A 20,754-nucleotide genomic window follows, 5' to 3' on the forward strand; every position below is an offset into this window, starting at 1 on the left:
ATGGTGCAGACTTTTAAGCTTGGCATGAAGAAGCAACCCTGCAGCATTCATAGAGACCAGACTGGCACAATTTTTATTCGACTAAAGGACAATCCCTCACAATGACAGGAATTGTCCATGGGATGGAGGCATCGGACAAGATTATGCTTACTGTTCCCAAACCTGATGGGGAGGGTCAAGTCCCAACAAGAGAACCAGAAGAAGAATGATTCTGTAAGGACAGAAACAATGTTCAAAACCTGCAACCCAGGCCACATGAGAACTTCGGGGATGGCCTCAGTTGGGTCCCTGGGATCATAACAGAGAAAACGGGGCCCATATCTTATAAGGTCCAAATGCAGGGCAAAATTGTCAGGAAATTGTCACCCGGGCCATTTCAGGAGTAGGGAGCCCAAGCCAGTGCAGGCCTCATCACCAGCCATGAGGACAACCACAGCCAGCGTCAAACCACAAATGGAAGTCAGCCTCACATAAGCCCCTCCAGGTGACGAGGACATAGATTCCAAGATGGAAGCGGAAGAGACCGGTTTCCCCCACTGAAGCAAGATCTCAAGGAGAACCAGTATCGGTGGCTTTACAGCTGTGGTAATATAATCAGGGCCTAGTTTTAAGACTGATTAAATTGGATATCCTAAATTAAAGAATTGGGCATATTGAAATTAAACACAGTCAAACCTCGGGCAGGCCAATTGTACAAATACACAAACATGTCTGGGCCTGACTCATCAATCACTCATCAAAGGTCGTTGCACTCTACTGATACTTAGCAGATCATTGCACCCCATTGAAATGCACCGGCCTATTGTAAGAAGCCCAGATCGGACCAGACTTTCTGTCACCGAGAGTTCCTGCAGTTACCTTATCTGATAACAGGTTACATGTAAGCAACAGCATGAAGATGGACACCTGGGGGCGGACCCTGGTGTCCTGTCAGGCATACACCAAGAAACCCACTGGGTATTGGAACCCCCTCCTGGGACCTCATTGGCCGGAAGCCAGAGAAGTTTCTGGAAAGGCAAGCAGGCAGGGGAATAAAGGTACACATCTCAGATACACCAATAGCGAAGACTCAACGAGGGAGACGTCCTTGACCATCCGGAAGACTGACCAAAGGAAGGAAGGAAGGAGCTGCCATTGAGATTCACCTTCGTGACGAGGGACCAGAGGGACTCAGAGAATCGAGCCTGCAGTTTAACCAAAACATCTTTGCGGGTAGTATACTTGAATCTGGGGTATCCTCGTTTGATGTGGGTAATTTAAGGGTTAATAAACTTGTTGAACCTTTACTTGTGTTTGTCCTTTGTCCAGCTTGCAAATAAGGGACCAGGGTAAAACCTTGGAGTAAGCAAACGGGTCGAAAGTATCTGTGAATTAACAGATACAATACAGCGTTCCCTTTATAAGTGAAGGTCTCCAATCTGCTTCACACCCCCTCATCTGGTCTTGACTCCAATTGACCCCAGGCTGATCACTAAGTGATGGAAAAGCCCCCTTCCCTGTGGTGGGCGTGCGGGGGAAGAAACTGACTTATTTGTGGGGGGGGGGAGGGTGATGATGTTATGATGGCCACAGGGGACCGTCAATAGATCACCCCGTGGCCCTCGCTGAATAGGAGCTCCCTTATTACGTGAGTGGAGGCTCGCCCAATAGGGAAAATGCAGCAGGAGGTTTAAAACCAGCTGGCTCCATTCTGGCTGGCAGTCGGAAGACTTGGGGCTGACCTGCACTCTGTAGCTGCTGAACAGCATTTCGAACGCACTGTAAATAAAGGGTGATTGGTGACGGAAGACTGGCCTCAGTAAGATTGTTGCAGTGGTGATGATCAGACCATGGGAGTTAAGAGCAAAACAACTGAGGTCAGTCAAGTTTTGCAGGATCGATGTGAATGTGGTTTGCATAAATAGAGCAAGGACGAAAAACGAATTTCTCACTGGGTGTATAATCTGGATCTACCACTTGGTGTAAAAAGTCAATCACCCCTGACGACCTGACAGCTTGCTCATTATTCATTCAGCACGTTTTCCTCTTAATAGCACATTCATAAACTGGAAATTCACAAGTTGCAGAGTACAGTTTGTACATTGTTCATTTTAGTACCTTGGCTCACCTGACAAGCACTAGAGGCAAGGTGGGCCCTGGGTCCAAGCCCAGGTATTGAAAACCAGAATGGCTGGAAGTTGCAGTGACATGCATACGCCCTGACCACTAGCTGGTGCTGTTACCCTGATTGTCTGTCTGCGCAGTAGTACAAATGCTTTGCAGCTGTACAAGTGCTCTTAAAATCAACACGTGGTTTCAAGTTTCAAGACCGAGCCAGACAAAAAAAATTAAATTAAAAAGGAGCTGACAACAAAGGACGTTATTCTCAAAACCGATGTGAACAGGCCAAGTTAACATTTATTGTTTGTCATTATGTGCACTCCTGTTAATCTCAAAAACATAGAACAGCTGAAGTGATAAACAAACGATGAGACAGTCCATGTCCCAGCTGCTAAGTGGAATATCCAGAAGTATATTTTAGTTAAGAAACCTCCTGTTCACCTTGCCTAATGGGTCTCCAGCTCAATGGATGCAGCAAGGCACTGGAATCCATAGCAATGCCTCTCACAGGAGCAGAAATTACTGAATGAGGAAGAGGTACAGAACAGCAGAATTTGCAATCAGATCAACTAACTTCAATTTACTGTTAATTCAACAGCTACTCCAAGTATTTCTTCCAAAGTAAAAAGGAACAAAAATATCTCTGGCAAAATTTATATTTTAATAATTGTCCAAAATGAGCACTCTTTTCTCATTTAGTGTACAGCAAAATTTAGCAAAAGCCCTCAGGCTTCAAACAATTACAAATTCTAAAGTAGATTAACAATTCAGTTCACTTTACATGCACCAAATATATTTTACAGTAATGTAGGAAGACTGTTGCAGTATATCTGAACAGTGGCCTCACCTTCAAGTCTGATTCCTAATCCAGGAGAAAACTGAATGGAGGTCATTTACAGTCCTAATAGAAGTGATTGCGAAGTCCCGTATTAATCCAATTCCCAGTGGACATGGAAACAGACTTGCAGCTCACAATTATCGGCTTAAGCAGAAACAAAACAAATAAATAATAAACCAGCCTGGATTCAATTCCATGTTTCTCACAGGGAGATCTAATGAGGCTCTAAAGCGGGGTGAAGAATTCCTCTGGCAGTTCGGCCATCAGGCAATCAAGACCATCTGCAAAAGAGAGAAGTGAAATTGCAGGCAAATAGACCATTTTAACTATAGGTTAAAAACCCATTCATAGGAAATAAGCAAGGTTACAAATCATAGATTTCTGCAACTGATATCAGAAAATATATATTTGCCCAATGGCATAATTAGGCAAGGAAAAGTGACATTTTTAGGCATATACAGATGAAAATTGTGTGTTAAATATTTTACTGTTGCATTGTATTCAAATTCCTTTTTTAAAAAAAAGCTCATACCAGCAAACATCTTTGGGCCTTTGAGTGAGAATGACAAACAGGTGTGGAGGGGCATGTTGCCATGCTAATTAAAAGTGAAAAGCATGGATAAGATGCCAATTACCTCGAGTATAGTACCTTACGGCAATGAGAAAGTTGCAATTAGAAATGAACAACCACCAATTATCTGCTTGGCAGAATAAAAAAGTAAGGAGAGAGTGCCGAGACCACAGACAGTTACATCATTCATTGATTCTACAAGAACTATTTATAGTAGCTATCTGAAGTGACTCTCACCAAGTTTACAGATGCACCATAGAAAGCATTCTTTCTGGTTGTATCACAGCTTGGTATGGCTCTTGCTCTGCCCAAGACTGCAAGAAACTACAAAAGGTCATGAATGTAGCCCAATCCATCACGCAAACCAGCCTCCCATCCACTGACTCTGTCTACACTTCCCACTATCTTGGCAAAGCAGCCAGCATAATTAAGGACCCCACGCACCTCTGACATACTCTCTTCCACCTTCTTCTGTCGGGAAAAAGATACAAAAGTCTGAGGTCACGTACCAACCTACTCAAGAACAGCTTCTTCCCTGTTGCCGTCATGACTTTTGAATAGACCTGCCTTTTATTAAGTTGATCTTTCTCTACGCCCTAGCTATGACTGTCACACTACATTCTGCACACTCTCGTTTCCTTCTCTATGTACAGTATGCTTTGTCTGTAAAGCGGGCAAGAAATAATACTTTTCACTTTATGCTAAGACATGTGACAATAATAAATCAAATCAAAGCGTTTCTGAAGATCAACAGCCTTGAAGTTATAAACAAACGTCAGTAAAAATCTACAACTGAATAAGCATCTATTTCACATTTGTGTAAGGTTTTTGTAGTAAGGATACTAAAGAATCTCTGTGCTGGAGCTCATACAGCTGTCTGTGCTGATGCTTGTTTCTCCCGCTGGAGTTAATGGTTGTGACCTTATTGTTATTATGAAAGTTTGGGTCATTGAAAAACTGACTGATATGTTCCATTCTAACCTTTTACAACAACTCACACTTGTATAGTCCCTTTAACATCTAGAGGCACATTAAAGTAACATTAGGGTCTGAATCGAAAGGAGATATTAGAAGGGATGCTAATAGCTCAACCAATGATGGAATTTATTTGGGGGGGGGGGTGAGGAGAAGAGGTAGGGGTCTAGGGAAGGAATTCTAGAGCCAAGCGTTTAGATGACTGAAGTAATGACCACAGATGATGAAAATCAGTTAAGGGAGAAAATCTTTGTGGGAGGGGCTATGCTGGACAGACACTTGGTTGCAGAGAAAATAAACCACGTGTTATTTTTGCTATCTGGGACAATCCTGGACTAATGGGAAGTTTTTGACAGGGGAGACTGAATGGCAGTGTATGTGGGCTGATAATGGATAGCTAAAACAACAGAGCACTTAAGTTTACATCTCAGGGAGGAAAGACAGAGGCCATATCAAGGGATTGAGCAAGATGATAGTAGTAAAGGTTTTGCTGGAGATATGGACATTAAAAAACAGATGAGAATGAGCTGCTGAGAGATTAGTGGCTGCAGAGGAACTGTGGCAAAAGAAATGCCAAAAGGATCAGCCCTATTTTTTGACTCTTACATGTTCTTCAATAAAATTATGTTCAGAACTGTAACTTTGCATTCAGGTAACAGCCCAGCAAATTCTATGTACACAAATTCATAACTGTGTACCTATAGCCTGCCAAACGGCTTTTCAAACATGGTTTCTTTTCTTTGATGTTCAATAACCCCAGAATCTCAGCTGCATTCAATCTTTGTTTTACATCAGCACTCACACTCCAAAGATCAATAACCCAGCACCTCTAGAAACCTGTTCCTCCATTTTGCCAAACATTTTAATTTAATATGTGGACATTTTTCACTATTCTTTTCCCAACTGCACTCAATCACGATTCTCTGCTTTGAACAGCATCTGCTACATACCTGCCTTCCAGCTAATTACCTCCTACATTGTTCCTTGGTTTGCTTTGCTCAGAAAACACCATGTCTTGTACCCACAATCTAAATTATTTATATAAAAATGGAAAACAAAAGTTCCAGTGCAAACCTCTGGTGCACACCATTACCCACATCCCTCGTATCTGAATAGAATCCATCAACATCTTTTTGCTTTACACTTGTTAGCTGTCTGTTTATACAGCTATATCCTCTTTCAATACCTTCTGCTTACAATTTCTTCTGCACAAGTATAAATGTGGCACCATGTCAAACACTGCGCTCAATAATGATCCAGCTCAATGGTAGGTGGGCAATGCACTTCTTTTCTTCAATTTGACAAAAGCAGCATAGACTGAAGCCAAGCCACATCAACTTACTGTCAGTTCGAGTAGGAACGCAGTGTTGTACACAGATGCAAAAAAAAACTGCACCAACTGGAAATTTAACGAGACAGACCAGCAGGTTGGCTCTCGAAAGGGAGTGGAATTCTTTAGGGTTCTCAGAGGGCAGGGTTAAAAAAAAAAACAGATAATAGCATTTTGGAGACATTCACAAGGTCACTTAGAAAATCTTCCTGTTTCCCATATGGCTAGTTTGGCCCTGCGCGCAGCTGGTAAAGGATTTTAAACGGACTAGAATCACATGACAAGTGGGCAATTGATTTTCGAAGCTATCATTTTCATTGCCAAATGTTCAGAAATACATGGCCCAGAAAAGGAAACGAGAGCACTTACAACCAAACGTTGTAAGCATACGTTTTCATTCTGAAATGATTTCTCTTATTACAAGATTATATGCATGTGGGGAACCGAATTTTCAGCAAGGTTATTACCTAAAATAGGCAGGATCAACACAAGACATCTTTTTAAGCGGAGAACCCAGTCTGACCTACTTGCCACTGACAGCAGGGGATGCTGTTTCTCCATTACATTTATATAGGGGGCGGGGGGGGGGGGGGGGGGGGGGGGGGACAGCATCTCTGTCATGCTTTGTTGTTTTCTCTTTGATCCAATAAACAAATTAATTATACTTTATCAGTGCCTTTAATTTAAAAATACATTCAAGATAACAACACTTAGCCAACATTTTCTTCTAATATTTACAGCCAAATATCACATATTGGTGATCCCTTCACATATAAACATAGTAACATGAATGAAAATATGAATATAATATTCATAGAACACAATAATGTTGATGGAAAATGCTAAAACACTCTAGATAATGCGCCAACTGAGAGTAACCCCTGTCTCTTCACTCTTGAACGTGACAAAATTATGTACATTTTTAAAGAGAGAGAATAAATTATGCAAAGGTTTTTGTGGAAAGTGCAGATGCAGACAATGCCGGGATAACATCATGGTTCTAAATAAGGAAATGCACACAGCACCACAGTCATTGAAAATATTCCAGGAGTTTGCTCCAACCTACTAATACGCTAGATCCTCTATTATGCTGGCTCCGAAATGGACTCGGGCACAGAGAAAAGCAGCTCCATCTGGTGAAGGGATACATTCTTCATTCAGCGGGAAGCTATTAATAATATATTTTATCAGAATCTTAGTGAAGGCTTTAGATGTTGTTTAATTCTTAATGAGAGTGCTTTAAACAATGGCCAGAGCTTAGCAATGAAGAGCTAATAAATTAATACAAAATTGGTGATGAATGTTCATGTCAAGGAAATAAATAAGTAACCAGCAATTGACTATAATGTACAACGAGACATTACTAATCCAGACTCAAACTATTTATCTAAAGAAACAGCTTTAACTGGTAATATTTCATAGAAGTTGTCACACTGACTGCAGACTGAGATCGATTATGATGTACTTATGAAAATACTGCATTCGATTTCAGATTGCTCTCATCTCTGCATTTCTTATGCTTTGAAAGATGGATTTTTTTTAAAAATGTTACAACATATATAACCTATTAATTGCCCCTTTTTCAGAACGCCTTTGCTCAGTAAGATTATTCGCTTTAAGAACTTCACCTAAACATTCGTACCTCTGGTAAACCTTTACAAATTAGTTGTTTGAAATAACTTATGATTCAAGGGTGGGTGAATGGAAATGAGCGAGGGACAGACAACATCATTAGCTTTAACATTCACACAAGATCTTTTACTAACCCGTATCTTCAGATCCAACCATCAAAGGGGAGTGCAGATTATGTTCTTGCAATTTTTTAACCTAAATAGTTCTGGCAGCAGAAGCCATGATAAAACATCATGTTACTCGTACACCAAAGTAGGAAATGATTTGGGGAGTGGAAGAAACTTGTATTTTATGTTTAAAAAAAATTATGTACATGGAACCTTTATGATTTGAAAAGTGTATCCGTAGGTTTAGGGTGAGTAGCCGTTGATTTAGAGACTTAGCGATGCACACTGAGCATTACTGAATCTATGAATTAGATACCATGGGAGGAATTTCCCAGCCGTTCATGCCGGGAGGATTTTCTGGTCACGCTGTGATGAACGGAGATTTGGCTGAGCGCCAAATTCTCGGTCCTTGCTTGCAGCAGCGGCGGGGCACAAATGTTTCGAAATTCCAGCCCATATATTTTCCATAACAAGTTAGTGTGGATATAATGCCATCAGAAAATGCAAGAGTTTCAATAACTTATCAATTTGAAAATCACGTTTGCCTACAGTAGTGCTATGCTGCTGACATTATAAACTATATTGCTCAATAAAAAGACAGAAAACTGCTGGATTACAAACATACATTGCTTAAGATGAAAAGGGTTTTTCATAAACACAATGGGTTATTCGGAATCAAAGCAAATTATCTGGTGTTTAAGTTTATGGATTTTAGGAAATCTATTGTGGAGGTTGTTCTTATGCAAATACTTAGTTCAAGATCATCATAGGACAATGCACAATTCTGAAAGTTACCCTGAACCAAGAATGAATATTTATATGTCCCATATGATTTAAACACATTCCAGGAACATCTGACCTACCTGCTTCCCAGTCTTCATCACAACTTTCCTGTAATGCCGTGGCTTCACATCCAGATATTTCCATGCTTTCCTTCCTCGTACTGGAAGAAAGTGTCTGAGAATCCCACGATGTAGTGTCTGTGCAGAAACTTCTGTTTGTGATTAAAGAATCACATCTAGGTTCAGGAGGAGACTTGGCCAGCAAGTCAAAAGTGGATTGTGGAATTGCAATGTGGTTCTGAAAACAAAGGAAAATATTTTAAAATCAAATTGCCCTCGGATGAAATTTTGTTTGGGGAAAAAAAAACTTCACTCACTGAGCACCAAGATGAGATAGCAACACTAGCTGTTGGGCAAATATCTGAATCACTCACTACCCCTCCATAGAGATATCATGGAAGTAGCTTCAAGGGTTCAGGTTTTTGACATGGTAAATTCAAACAAAGTTGAAAAATATTCTTCAAAAGGGCCCCTCAGCTAATTTATATTCACTAGCCTAGCTTGTTAGGCTCTTTTTCCCTGCCGCCACTTGATAAACTAAGAACATGGCAACGGTATTTAGGACATCATATGATTGGACAAAGTCAACGCATGAAAGAGATGTTTGACAAAATCACTAACTCTCAGCTGCTTTGAAGTTGGAACCAGCAGGATAGGAGAGAGAGAATAATTAATTGCACGTAACATGTTTGGATTTTCAAAATAGTCAATAGGGTGCCACACAAGACATTATCACAGAAAATTAGGACTCACGGGATTGGAGGAAATTAGTGCGCACTGAGGATGAGTTAACCAACAGAACAGACAGTAGAAATAAACAGGTCATTTTGCATGGACAAGCTTTATCTCGTGGGGCACTCTGGTTACTTCGTCTATGTCAGTGACTTAGATGAAAGGACCAATTATAAGGTATCCAGATTTTCTGACGATACAGAGTTAGGTAGGAAAGAAAGCTGTGGAGAGGATGCAAAAGTTAATATGCAAGATAATGGTTCTTGCAGTTCGAGTTGGGGTTAACATCTTAGCATAAATGGCATTGGTTAATGGACTAGTAGCAGCAAACAGGAATATTTAAGGACATTTTCAAGTTGGCAGGTAGTAACTAGTGGAGGGCCACAGGGATCAACAGTGGGGTCTCAACTTTACAATCTACATTAATGACCTAGATGAAGAGACTAAGTAATGTATCTAAGTTTGCTTATGATTCAAAGCTAGTTAGGAATGTGAGCTCTGAGAAGGACACAATGAGGCTGTGAAAGAGAAGTGAATACGCAACAAGGATGCAGGTGGAGTATAATGTGAAGAAATGTGAGGTTATTTCTTTTGGTACAAAGAACGGAAAAGTAGAGCTTTCTTTTAAAAAAAACAAAAAACTTTAAAAACTTGATATTCAGAGAGACTTGGTATTAAGTTAGTAAGCAAGGTACACCAAGCAATTAGGAAGGCAAATAACAAAATCAAATTACTGCAGATGCAGAAATCTGAAACGAAAGATGCTGGAAAATCTCAGCAGGTGTGACAGCATCTGTGGCGAGAGAACAGAGCTAGCTGGATGGCTCACCCAGACTTGAAACGTTGGCTCTATTCTCTCTTCACAGATGCTGAGATTTTCCAACATTTTCTCTTTTTTTCGTGAGGCAAATAGCAAGTTGTTCTTCATTGCAAGGGAACAGGAGTACAAGAACAATGAAGTCTCGCTCTAATTGTACAAGGGGTCTGGTGAGACCACACTGGAATATTAATTGCAGTTTTGATCTCCTTATCCAACAAAAGGTAGGCTTGACCTGAAGCCCGGTTTAGCTAAGATTCATTAGATTGATTCCTGGGCTGAGGTGTTGAACAACGGGGCCTATTCTCTCTGGAGTTTAGAAAATTGAGAGATGATCTCATTGAATCATACAAGCTTGTGAAGGGGCTCGACAGGATGGGCACGAGAGGTTGGATTCCTTAGCTCAGAAATTTAGAACATAAAAGCATTGCAGGATAAGGGGTCGATCATTTAGGATTGTGAAGAGGAGAAATTTCTTCACTCAGAGCAATGCAAATCTTCCTAATTCTCTAGCCTGGAGAGTTGTGGATGCTCCATCACTGAGGACATTTAAAAGGGGGATAGATCGATCCTTTGATTCTCTCAAATCAAAAAATGAGGAAACCGACTGGAAAGCAGAGAGAGGTAGATCATCAGCCATGATCATATTTGGCAGACTAGGCTCAAGGGGCCATGTGGTGTTCTCCTACACCTATTTATAATATTATGTTTTAGCCAGCAAAGGGAAATATGCAGGCTAAATGAAAGGGCAAGAAATTGAATAGAATGAGAAGTGTGACTTGGCAGAAAAGATAGAAAAGCAGAACTTTTGTTTTAAATTGGAGAGAGACTGGGACATATTAGTATGAGGGATCTGGGTGCCCTTGTACACAAATCACAACGTTAACATGTGGATGCAGCAAGCAAGAAAGCAAGCAAATGACGTACTGGTATTATTACAAAGAATTGGAATACAAGAACAATAAAGTCTTATTGCAATTATATAGGCCCTTAAAAAGACCACACCTGCAGTACTATGTACATTCTTATTGTCTCACTAAAGAACATACTTGCCTCAGGCGATGTGCAAAGGTTCAGTAAACAGATTCCTGGAATGAGGGGAGATTGAACAGATTGGGCCTATATTTTGAAAGTGAATGACCTTGGAGAGGAAATGATGCAAGCACACTACTTTCAACATGTTGTCACATGATAGTACAAATTACTGTTTCTTGTTTTACTGGGATGCCCAATTCAGCGTCATAGTGCAGAACACTATTAAAACTGGAAGAGAGACAAGGTGAATCACAAAGTAGTGATTAGTTAACAACATGGATTTTAAATGCTTTAAAAGTACAAGAGAAAGGAGAAACTTGGCAGGGTTTTACAACAAAGGTCCTGAAAAAAAACCTAAGTGCCTGGGGCAGGTTTGCTACCAATATCAATGTAGATCCAGTCATAGGCATTGTGCTACTACTGACCAGTCACCTCTTACAGATAGTACTGCAGCATCTACTCAATTGTATGAAGTACATCCTAATATTCTTACCTGGGGACTCTGAACCAGCTGGTTACGAATGCATTCGCTGGCATCTTGTGGATAAATTCTTATCACATTGCTCGATGTAATATTCAAATAATGATTTCTAAGTGATGGAGAAAATACACCAACCTAAAGGCAGAAGTAAAAAATGCATGTTACTGTTGAGGAAATTAACTTTACAGGTTCAGAAATTACCGCAACAGGTCCACAGTAGACGCCATCTTCCTGGCCCAAAACACAACCCTAGAACACCTAGGTAACAAAGACACCTATGTCAGACTCCTATTTTGTTGACTACAGCTCAACCTTCAACACCTTTATTCCTCCAAACTCTGTGGCCTGGGGCTCGGCTCCACCCTCTGCGACTGGATCCTAGAATTCTTAACCCACAGACCTTAATCAGTAACGATAGGCAACAACACCTCCTCCACGATGTTCCGCAACACTGATCTCCCACAAGGCGGTGTCCTCAGCCCCTTACTATACTCCTTATACACCTACGACTGTGTGGCCAAATTTCCTTCCAACTCGATTTTCAAGTTTGCTAATGACGCCACCATAGTGGCTGGGATCTCAAACAACAATGAGATGGAGTACAGGAAAGAAATAGAGAATCTGGTGAACTGATGCAACGACAATAATCTCTCCCTCAATGTCAACGAAACGAAGGAGATAGTCATCGACTTCAGGAAGCATAGGAGGACATGTCCCTGTCCACATCAAATGGGGACGAAGTGGAAATGCTCGAGAACTTCAGGTTTCTATGTGTCCACATCACCAAGAACCTGTCCTGGTCCTTCCATGCTGACGCTATAGTTAAGAAAGCCCACCAATGCCTCCACTTTCTCAGAAGGCTAAGGAAATTTGGCATGTCCGCTACGACTCTCACCAACTTTTACAGATGCACCATAGAAAGCATTCTTTCTGGTTGTATCACAGCTTGGTATGGCTCCTGCTCTGTCCAAGACCCCAAAAAACTACAAAGGGTTGTGAATGATGCCCAGTCCATCACACAAACTAGCCTCCCATCCACTGACTCTGTCTACACTTCCCTCTGCCTGGGAAAAGCAGCCAGCATAAATCAAGGACACCACGCACCCCTGACATACTCTCTCCCACCATCTTCCGTTGGGAAAAAGATACAAAAGTCTGAGGTCACGTACCAACTGACTCAAGAACAGCTTCTTTCCTGCTGCCATCAGATTTGTGAATGGACCTACCTTGCATCAAGTTGATTTTTCTCTACACCCTAGCTATGACTGTAACATTACATTCTGCACTCTCTCCTTTCCTCTCTATGTATGGTATGCTTTGTCTGTATAACATGCAAGAAACAATACTTTTTAACTGTATACCAACACGTGACAATAATAAATTAAATCAAAAATGTTTAAGTTGCATCATTCTGGAATATAATATTTTGCATCATTCAGGAATGTAACTACTTTGAGAGATACACCTGTAAAAATGTGTTATATTTTACTCAGTTGACAGCCTAAAGCACTCGTGATAAGGTAGATATTATGTAGGTACAGATACCATATCAACAGCTAACATTAGCATCCACACAGGCGACAGCATATTGTAGTGTAGTGCTAGTGCATAAGCAGTGTTAAATGTTTTATAATGGGAAGGACTCTGTGACCAATCTACACTTCCAGCCTCAAAACTCTCTCTGCCAATCAGCAATGTTTCCAAAGTCACAGCACAAGCTAGCCATTCATCCAAGCAAAGTGATCCTAATTAGTTGACAGGCAGTATCAGATCATGATTCATCATCTAGTATTGGAAGGGCCAAACATATGGACTAAAGGGAAATTGAAAGGCAGTGAGAACTCCTCGGCTATTTTTGCTTGCTGATGTCAATCTTAAATTCACATTGGACACAATTGGCATTATCTGCACCAGCCCCAACACATTCCAATATTATTCTACAGTTGGTGTTAAATGAGTAGTAAAATTAATGATCCAAAAGTTCTACCCATAATTCTAAGATTTAAGCATAGAGCTACTAATAACCTGTTTCAAGAGAAGCACTGTTCCAGCCTTTAGATTGTTCAGTTGTTCAACTAGAAGTTGCCTGTGAATGGTGCCTTGCATCTCTCCTGTGCAAGTAAACAGAAAGAATTAGTTTTCAAGGAAACTAATTTCCAGCAGCCATCAGCATCACACTGACAAATAAGGGACATTACAACCTGCATCATTTACAAAGCTCCAATTGTGCAGATGCCTCTGGATAGACTTTAAACTGGTTTTTTCCTTAATCTTCCTGAAGTGGGGGATAGAAAGCGCATCTGGGGAGGGGATGGGAAGAAAGCAAGCAGATAATTCTCAGTACGCTGAAAAAAATTATCATATTTTCATTAATTTCAGGGAAGATGCCACCAAATGAAAGATTTCCATGGTTGATTAACTTGACAGATCCAGTGCAGCTGACTTGTATTAATTTGATCAGGAATCAAATTGCTTTCCTGTCCCAGATGCTAATCTTGCTGCTGAAATGCAAATACAAAATTCAGGATCTGCTCGGAAATGAACTTTCAGTTTTGGTCGAAGCACATTCTGAAATTATTTATTTTGGATGCTTTAATTCCTCCACAGATGGATTTACAGATAATTATTTTGAATTTTAAAACTTGAGAATACACTTTGCTAAGTGAAAGGCATCTAGGCAAGGGATGGCCAATCTGTGGACTGACACTGACTTCTTACACACATCCCCTTTCCAAAGGCAAAACACTAACCAATTAATTTGCTCATCTTGATTATTGTGGATGAGCGATTTACAGATTGAATTTTCTTGGTCACAATAAGGATTTTATGACTATTCTTCCAGGAAAGTGATTTAAAAATGAGTTACTTTAAGTATTGCCTTTAAACAGTTGACTGGCATAGGTGTAGATTATAAAGCCTTACACTAAGCACCTTCCTATTTGAAAGTAAATGCTGATGTCTTTAGCAGGTATGAGCATGTACGAGGGATGCGACCAGTAGTGTGGTCTTTCAAAGGTTTAGTCTTACCACGAGGGGCCTGTGTAACTAGCTGCATCCATCTGAGTCCATGCTGTACTGTATTTCGATATTTTTATAAGTAAAGAAGATTGAATATCACAATGCGTTCAATTACCTATTGTGGCCAAGTTACCACAGTTCAAAAAAGAAATCACAGGCATTGAGAAAACATGTATTGAAACCAGATACTGATGCTATTTCGGATAGGAGGGGAGTTGTATAGTCTCAGAAGTTCCCACCAACAATCATTTACATTGCAGGTGGATGAAACACTCCATTTCAAATGAAGCTAGTTTCAGTAGTGAAAAGCAGCAGGTTTTTATTAGGAGAGCGGCCAACTTTCAGACAGTGACAAGAGTCAGGAACCAAGGCCCAGTCTGCGGGGCAGAAAAACTTTTTAAAAAAATTAGCAGTCAGGATTTGTTAAAGGAAAACTGCAAAGATTTTCAACAAGGCAAAGTGGTTAGAAATGCTCAAGGATAGTTGAAAGACACTTGATTAAGTCAAGTACAACAAACCACTGATGTGGGGGAAGGATGGCAGTGGTACTGATCGTATTAAGTGAAATCTGACCATAATTGTTATACTTTGTATGTTTCCCTTGCTGTGAAATGAAATAACTTAACAATTCACATCAAACCTCATTTCACCTTGCAAAGATTGAAGTACATACATGGGACACGAGTACCGTGTTCCGGTTACAAAGGAACATTACTGTTTTATATCCTTGGGTGATGCTATTACATAAGCTGGGAGAATCAACTCGTAGAAATTCACAGATTGCTGACAGGAGTGACTAATGCCACTGAACCCAAGAATGTTTCAAAAGTACCAGCCAATCTGTGTCAAGCTAAGAATCCCGAACAGCAAAATGATAAACGTTCAAAAATCTGTTTAGAATGTTGATTGGAGAAATGTTGGATAGAACATGGGGAGAACTTGTGTCTTTTTTTGTTTGAAAAGTGCCTAAGGGTCTTTTATATTAAACAGAAACCCAGTGTAAAATCATCCGGAAGACATAGCTGATAGAACAAAACAGTAACATTCTAAAAAGGTATTTTTCTGTAATAGTGAATTATCTCCTGAGGGGCATTTGTCTAGTCTTTGCATGTTAATTCAACCACTGTACAACAGAACAAGTATCTTTACATCTGGCAGTATTGAGACCATTGCTGAAAAGGTGTGTGTTGGATAACGACGAGATCAGGTTTGCTTACAGTTATCATATTCAAATAGCCTTCTGACAAAGTTTGCACATCGGACTGGTTATTTGAGGGCTCCGGTTGATGGCTACGAGTTCACCCAATAACTATCTGCCTATCTCATTAGGCAAGTTTCAGCTTTGGTCAGTGCAGAGTTACCCAATTTTGGGAGGCAGTAAGGATATTACAACTGATTCTAATGCATATTGTACGGAGGTGGAATTAGTGGAACTTCTTAATCAACAGCCAGCGATTCCTGGTGGAAGACGTACACTTTCGGCATCAGTTGTGATGCTCCTTACGGCCAAAATAGTGTGCAGACTCGGTCGAGCCAAATGCATTAATCACTGCCAATCGGCAAGGTGTAGAGGGCAAAGGTCTCAGGCAATCAACACCCTCAGAAGAGAAAAGAATTGGACAGGAAGTATGTAAAAAATGAACAACGACCAAGAATCAAGACCTTCAAAAGAAGATAAGAAACAGAAAGAGGAAAAAAGGTTAATTGGTTATGCATCTTTTGGGCCGATAATTTCTCACAAAGCTAGTTTCTTATCTGAGTTGGGTGAAGCATCATTCATATCTTACTTTGGGGTGGGGGTGGGGGGGGGGGGGGAAGAGGGGGAGGGGGGGGGCGTTGGGAACAACAATTCAATTGTGGAATAGTACCTAGCATAGGTCTTTAAAAAAAAACTAGACCAAGCAGGACCACACTGGATTACACCTCAGTCACCAAACTAAGATCATCACAACAAAATACCCATAATGGGCATCAGTAATTTAGGAAAGTAACGTATGCATTGGGATCTTGATGGGATCTATTGGTCCTGCTGACAGCAACCCCCGCTGTGGGTTCCGCTGCAGTGGTGGGTGTGAACAATGGGAAACCTCGTTGACAATGGCAACAGTGGACACACAGGTGGAAAACCTCACCCATGGTCTAGCCAAACTAAAAAGAACACAAAATAAACAATAAACTCTCAATAAAACCAAACTAAATGAAATAAAATAGTCTATGTCCTATGGCGCCCATTAGTTACTACAGAAAACATCAAGCAAATTGGCCAATACTTAACATAGGGGTGCAGTTGGTTATGGGAAATGATCAAAAGAACTGCGTTAACAGAGTTCCCAATCAACCTACAATAAACCCAATGAGATCACTTAAATTACGTAAAATTTATAAAACCATGTGTACTTAGAAGTGTAGACTGATCCAAATCAGTCATCTGTATTGGTTTAGCTTGCTCTAGTTTTTGTAGCAGTTTCAATTATTAAACTCTGTGAAAACTGAAGGAAACTCTACCTGATGGATCCTTAAAAACAGCACTAGCATCCATGTTTGTACGTGTCAATGACTTGACAAGTACTGCCATATTGGGGACCTTGCCTTTTGGGAGCTGCTTCAAGGCTGCCTATAGAAACAATGAAGAGTTAGTTAAAACATTTGAAAATCTTCATTCATTTCTATAAATTAGAGCAAATAAGTTCAATGAAACAAAAAGTATTACACAAAACTAAAAGTGCACTCATTAAAAGCAGCAAAATACTTGCTACGTTTAGTTTAAAAGATAATTTATACAACATTTATGACCTCAAGACAACCTGAAATGCTTTACAAATGAAGTACATTTCTTAAGTGCAGCCACTGTTGCACTGTAGAAAACACAGCAATCAATTTTCACACAGCAAGGTCTCTCAAACAACCACATGATAATGAATCTGCTTCAGTAATGATGGCTAAGCCACTGAGAGAACTTCAAAGCTCTTCAAGTATCATGGCACCTTTTATATCTGCTTGTGGGGACTCATGGGACCTCAGCTTAACATCACAGCCGAGACACAACTCCTCTGGCATTGCAGGGCTCCCCAAGTTTAACTAATGCGCTCAAGTCCAAGAATTAGGCTTGAACCTTGACCAGCTGACTCGGACAAGTGAGTGATATCGACAAGCCACAGCTGAAACGGAACTAAAATGAAGATAATCTTGCATTACAAAATTTCAAAATAAAGGCAAGGAGGCAAATTATCCATGGGAACCCGTCAGTGTTGATTAATTTAGAAATTAACAAGGATAACTGGCTATCTTTTAGATGCAAATTACATTGTTCATAGTGAAAACATTAAATAGACACGCAAACTTGAGAATGTGCTCATTAGCATTCTTAGTTTTTTTTTGCATCTTTTCAGTGAACACAACATTCAAATCATTCATCCTTGCACTGATACCAGTGCAAAAGTTAAAGAATTTTTCAGATGAGAAATTTCAAGTCAACAGATCATCAATTCCACCCAAGTGTAAATTTGCACACAACCTTAAACCGAGGACTTGTGCGATTAATTTTTATAATGATCTAACTTTCTCCTCTTTGGCCCAGGTCATCCAATCCCCAGATGGTCAGTGAGTGGACTTGCTCCAGAAGATGCACTATGGGACTCCTCATAAGTCCCAATGTCAGGACTCCACAGGAATGACTGGCAGGTTTCAACTCCTGATGGGCAATTCCCCAGCTCCCTGGGACCCTCCAAGAAAGTCTCCAAATCTGAGTTACTTAGCTGAAAAGTTGTGCAGGAAATTAGACAGAAAAATAGCCATGTTTAACTCTTGGGTAACTCTGCGAAGGACTCCCTATTTCCACCCATCCACTTCAAATCTCCCCCCACTCTACCAACCTATCCACTTAACTCACTCACACTCATTCATTAATACATTGACTGGAAAGTTATTTTACATATCCCTAAGCTGTTCAGTGTTAGTGAATGAAGAATTACCAAAATACGGCAAGCAATGGCTTGGCTTTCCCAAAGATCCAGGCTTATCAAGAAGTCATAAGAGGTGTGCTCTGCATTTCAGATGAGACCTGGTTCAGATGACTGGACCAGAAATGCAGAGCTCCATCCTACTGCAAATTAATAGGAGTGGAGTGGCAAACTGATCGTGACCGTGGCTTTTGCCTCAGAAGATTTGGCCCCTTGTTTCAAAACAGATTCCTTGGGAATTATGCAGGCATTGCAATTTCACGCGCATGGCGAAATTCTGAAACTATTTTCAAAAGAATTATGAAGTTTTAGCAAGGCTTCAATGACAATGGCCATCTGATGTTTAGCAGTTCTACCAATTAAAACAAAAGCAATGGCTACGGGTATTAAAAGTGCAAGATACATGAATGCAAGGATTCAATAAAAAATATGAGCTAATCCAAAATTGTTCAGAAGTCCAACCTTCCTCATTGGTTCAATTGGTAAAGAGCATGTGCAAGTCTGTAGCACTGACTGAAAGACACCAGATTAGATCCTCACTATGTACAAGTTCCACAGGGTGGCAGTAGGGGTGCTGCAATTGGAACTTGCCAAAACTCCGGGCTCACAAGAATAGGCACTTGGACGAAATACAGGACAGCAGTCAGCGCCAGAGAAGCTAAATTCCAATAATAATCAATGTATTTTGGAAGGGAGGGGAGAATATGTTCCAAGGAGCTGTGTAACAACTAAATTATACCAGCTCCAGCAGGGAGCAATGGGTCTAATAATCACATCCTATTGGGAAATGCTGGGCTTCCTTGGATACTGATTTTTTTTCTAAAATGATGCAAGGTGCAAGTACAGTGAATGTTTGTTGGCAGATGACAGCAAGGTTGCTAACTAGAACTTAGGAAAAATAAATTGGGCTAAGAAGCATCACAATCGACAGTGCAACGATCCATCCCATGCCATTATAATAGCACAAATACAGTACTGTTAAGATTGGGAGCTCCAGGGTTTTGACACAGCATATATTTTCCAAGTCTGAGAGAGAGACTTGGAGAACTTGGTGGTGATGTTTCTATGTGTCTGCGCTCTTGTCCTTCCAGGTGGTAGAGGTTATGGGTTTGCGAGGTGCTGTCAAAGATGATTTGGTGAGCTGCTGCGATGCATCTTTTAGATGGGACGCACAGCAAGTTCAATGTGGCAGTGGAATCAGTAGTAAATGTTTATGGTTCTGAATAGGGTACTGATCAAGTGTGCTTTATTCTGAATGATACTGTGGAACTGCACTCATCCAGGCAAGTAAAGAGTGCTCCATCGCATTCTTGATATGTGGGTGATGGAAAGGCAGGTGGTGCAGAATCGTCAGTTTCTCACCTTCTACTCTACTGCAATTTGTGCAGTGGTCATTGCAACCAATATTGTCATAGACAACTACACTGGGACAGGTAGATTGGTGAGAACGAGGTCAAGTAGGTTTTTCTTCCTTGCTGGCACTTTCATACTCTGCTGTAAGCTGATCTGGCAGTTATGTCCTTTAGTACTCAGCCTGCCCAATCAGTAGTGCCGCCATCAAGCCACGCTTCGTGATGAACACGAAAGTACACGCAACAAAAGTACATGCTGTTCTCTTGCTACTTTCACAAGGTGCTTAACATTATTCAAGAACTGGAAGCAGGTAGTAACCAATAGGAGGCTCTTCCAAGTGATGCTTAAAAGCAAAATTCATCAGCTGTGGCAACCTCAGATGGTTTCCTCAATTCTACAAGACTTCAAGATTTCCTGAGCCAAGCTGAGAACTCCCAAGGAAGTTTCTTCCCAATTCTAATCACAGTGCCACCACCTCGCTGTCCTCCTGGTGAGTCAGATCATACGTGGGGATGATGGTAAAGCCGAGAACATTAGCTGAAAGGTACAATTGTACAAATATGACTGTCAGGCTGCTGCATGATTAGTTTGAGGAACTGATTTTGGTACAAACTCCCAGATATTAGTGAAGAGGACTTGAGGGTCAAGTATCTTGATTGAGAGGCCAGGTCCAGCGCCTGATGCTGGGAGGTCCATTTGCCAATCAGATTTCTGTCAAGTCCACAGAGAAACTTGTTTAAACAACATGTCTCCAGTCCAACATGGAAGGAAACACTTTTGGATTTGGTTCTGAGAAATGGAGTACAGCAAATGGAGTTTGTTAAAGGAGGCCATCATCTAGCTAACGATGACCACGGTGTACTCAGTTTGAAGCAATTATGCAGAGACCAGAAAATATCAAAGGTAAAATTTCTCAACTGGGGTACAGCTAATTTCAGTGATTTAAGAAGAGAACTAGATCAGA

The 20,754-nt window shown here is 40.7% G+C and overlaps 1 protein-coding gene across 1 annotated transcript in view; it reads right to left on the bottom strand.

Annotated features, from left to right (window-relative positions):
* Window positions 1-2,379: 2,379 nt before the first annotated feature.
* The window catches only part of hrob (homologous recombination factor with OB-fold), a 51,314-nt gene continuing 32,939 nt past the window's right edge, over window positions 2,380-20,754 (bottom strand). The window contains exons 6-10 of the mRNA XM_078224457.1: window positions 16,984-17,092; window positions 13,486-13,571; window positions 11,473-11,595; window positions 8,417-8,633; window positions 2,380-3,219 (exon numbers count right to left, since the gene is read on the bottom strand). Coding sequence (XP_078080583.1) covers window positions 3,164-3,219; window positions 8,417-8,633; window positions 11,473-11,595; window positions 13,486-13,571; window positions 16,984-17,092 — 591 coding nt within the window. The 3' untranslated portion in view covers window positions 2,380-3,163. The remainder of the gene's footprint in view (window positions 3,220-8,416; window positions 8,634-11,472; window positions 11,596-13,485; window positions 13,572-16,983; window positions 17,093-20,754) is intronic.

Source organism: Mustelus asterias, chromosome 11 (assembly GCF_964213995.1).
Source record: "Mustelus asterias chromosome 11, sMusAst1.hap1.1, whole genome shotgun sequence".
NCBI classification, from domain to species: domain Eukaryota; kingdom Metazoa; phylum Chordata; class Chondrichthyes; order Carcharhiniformes; family Triakidae; genus Mustelus; species Mustelus asterias.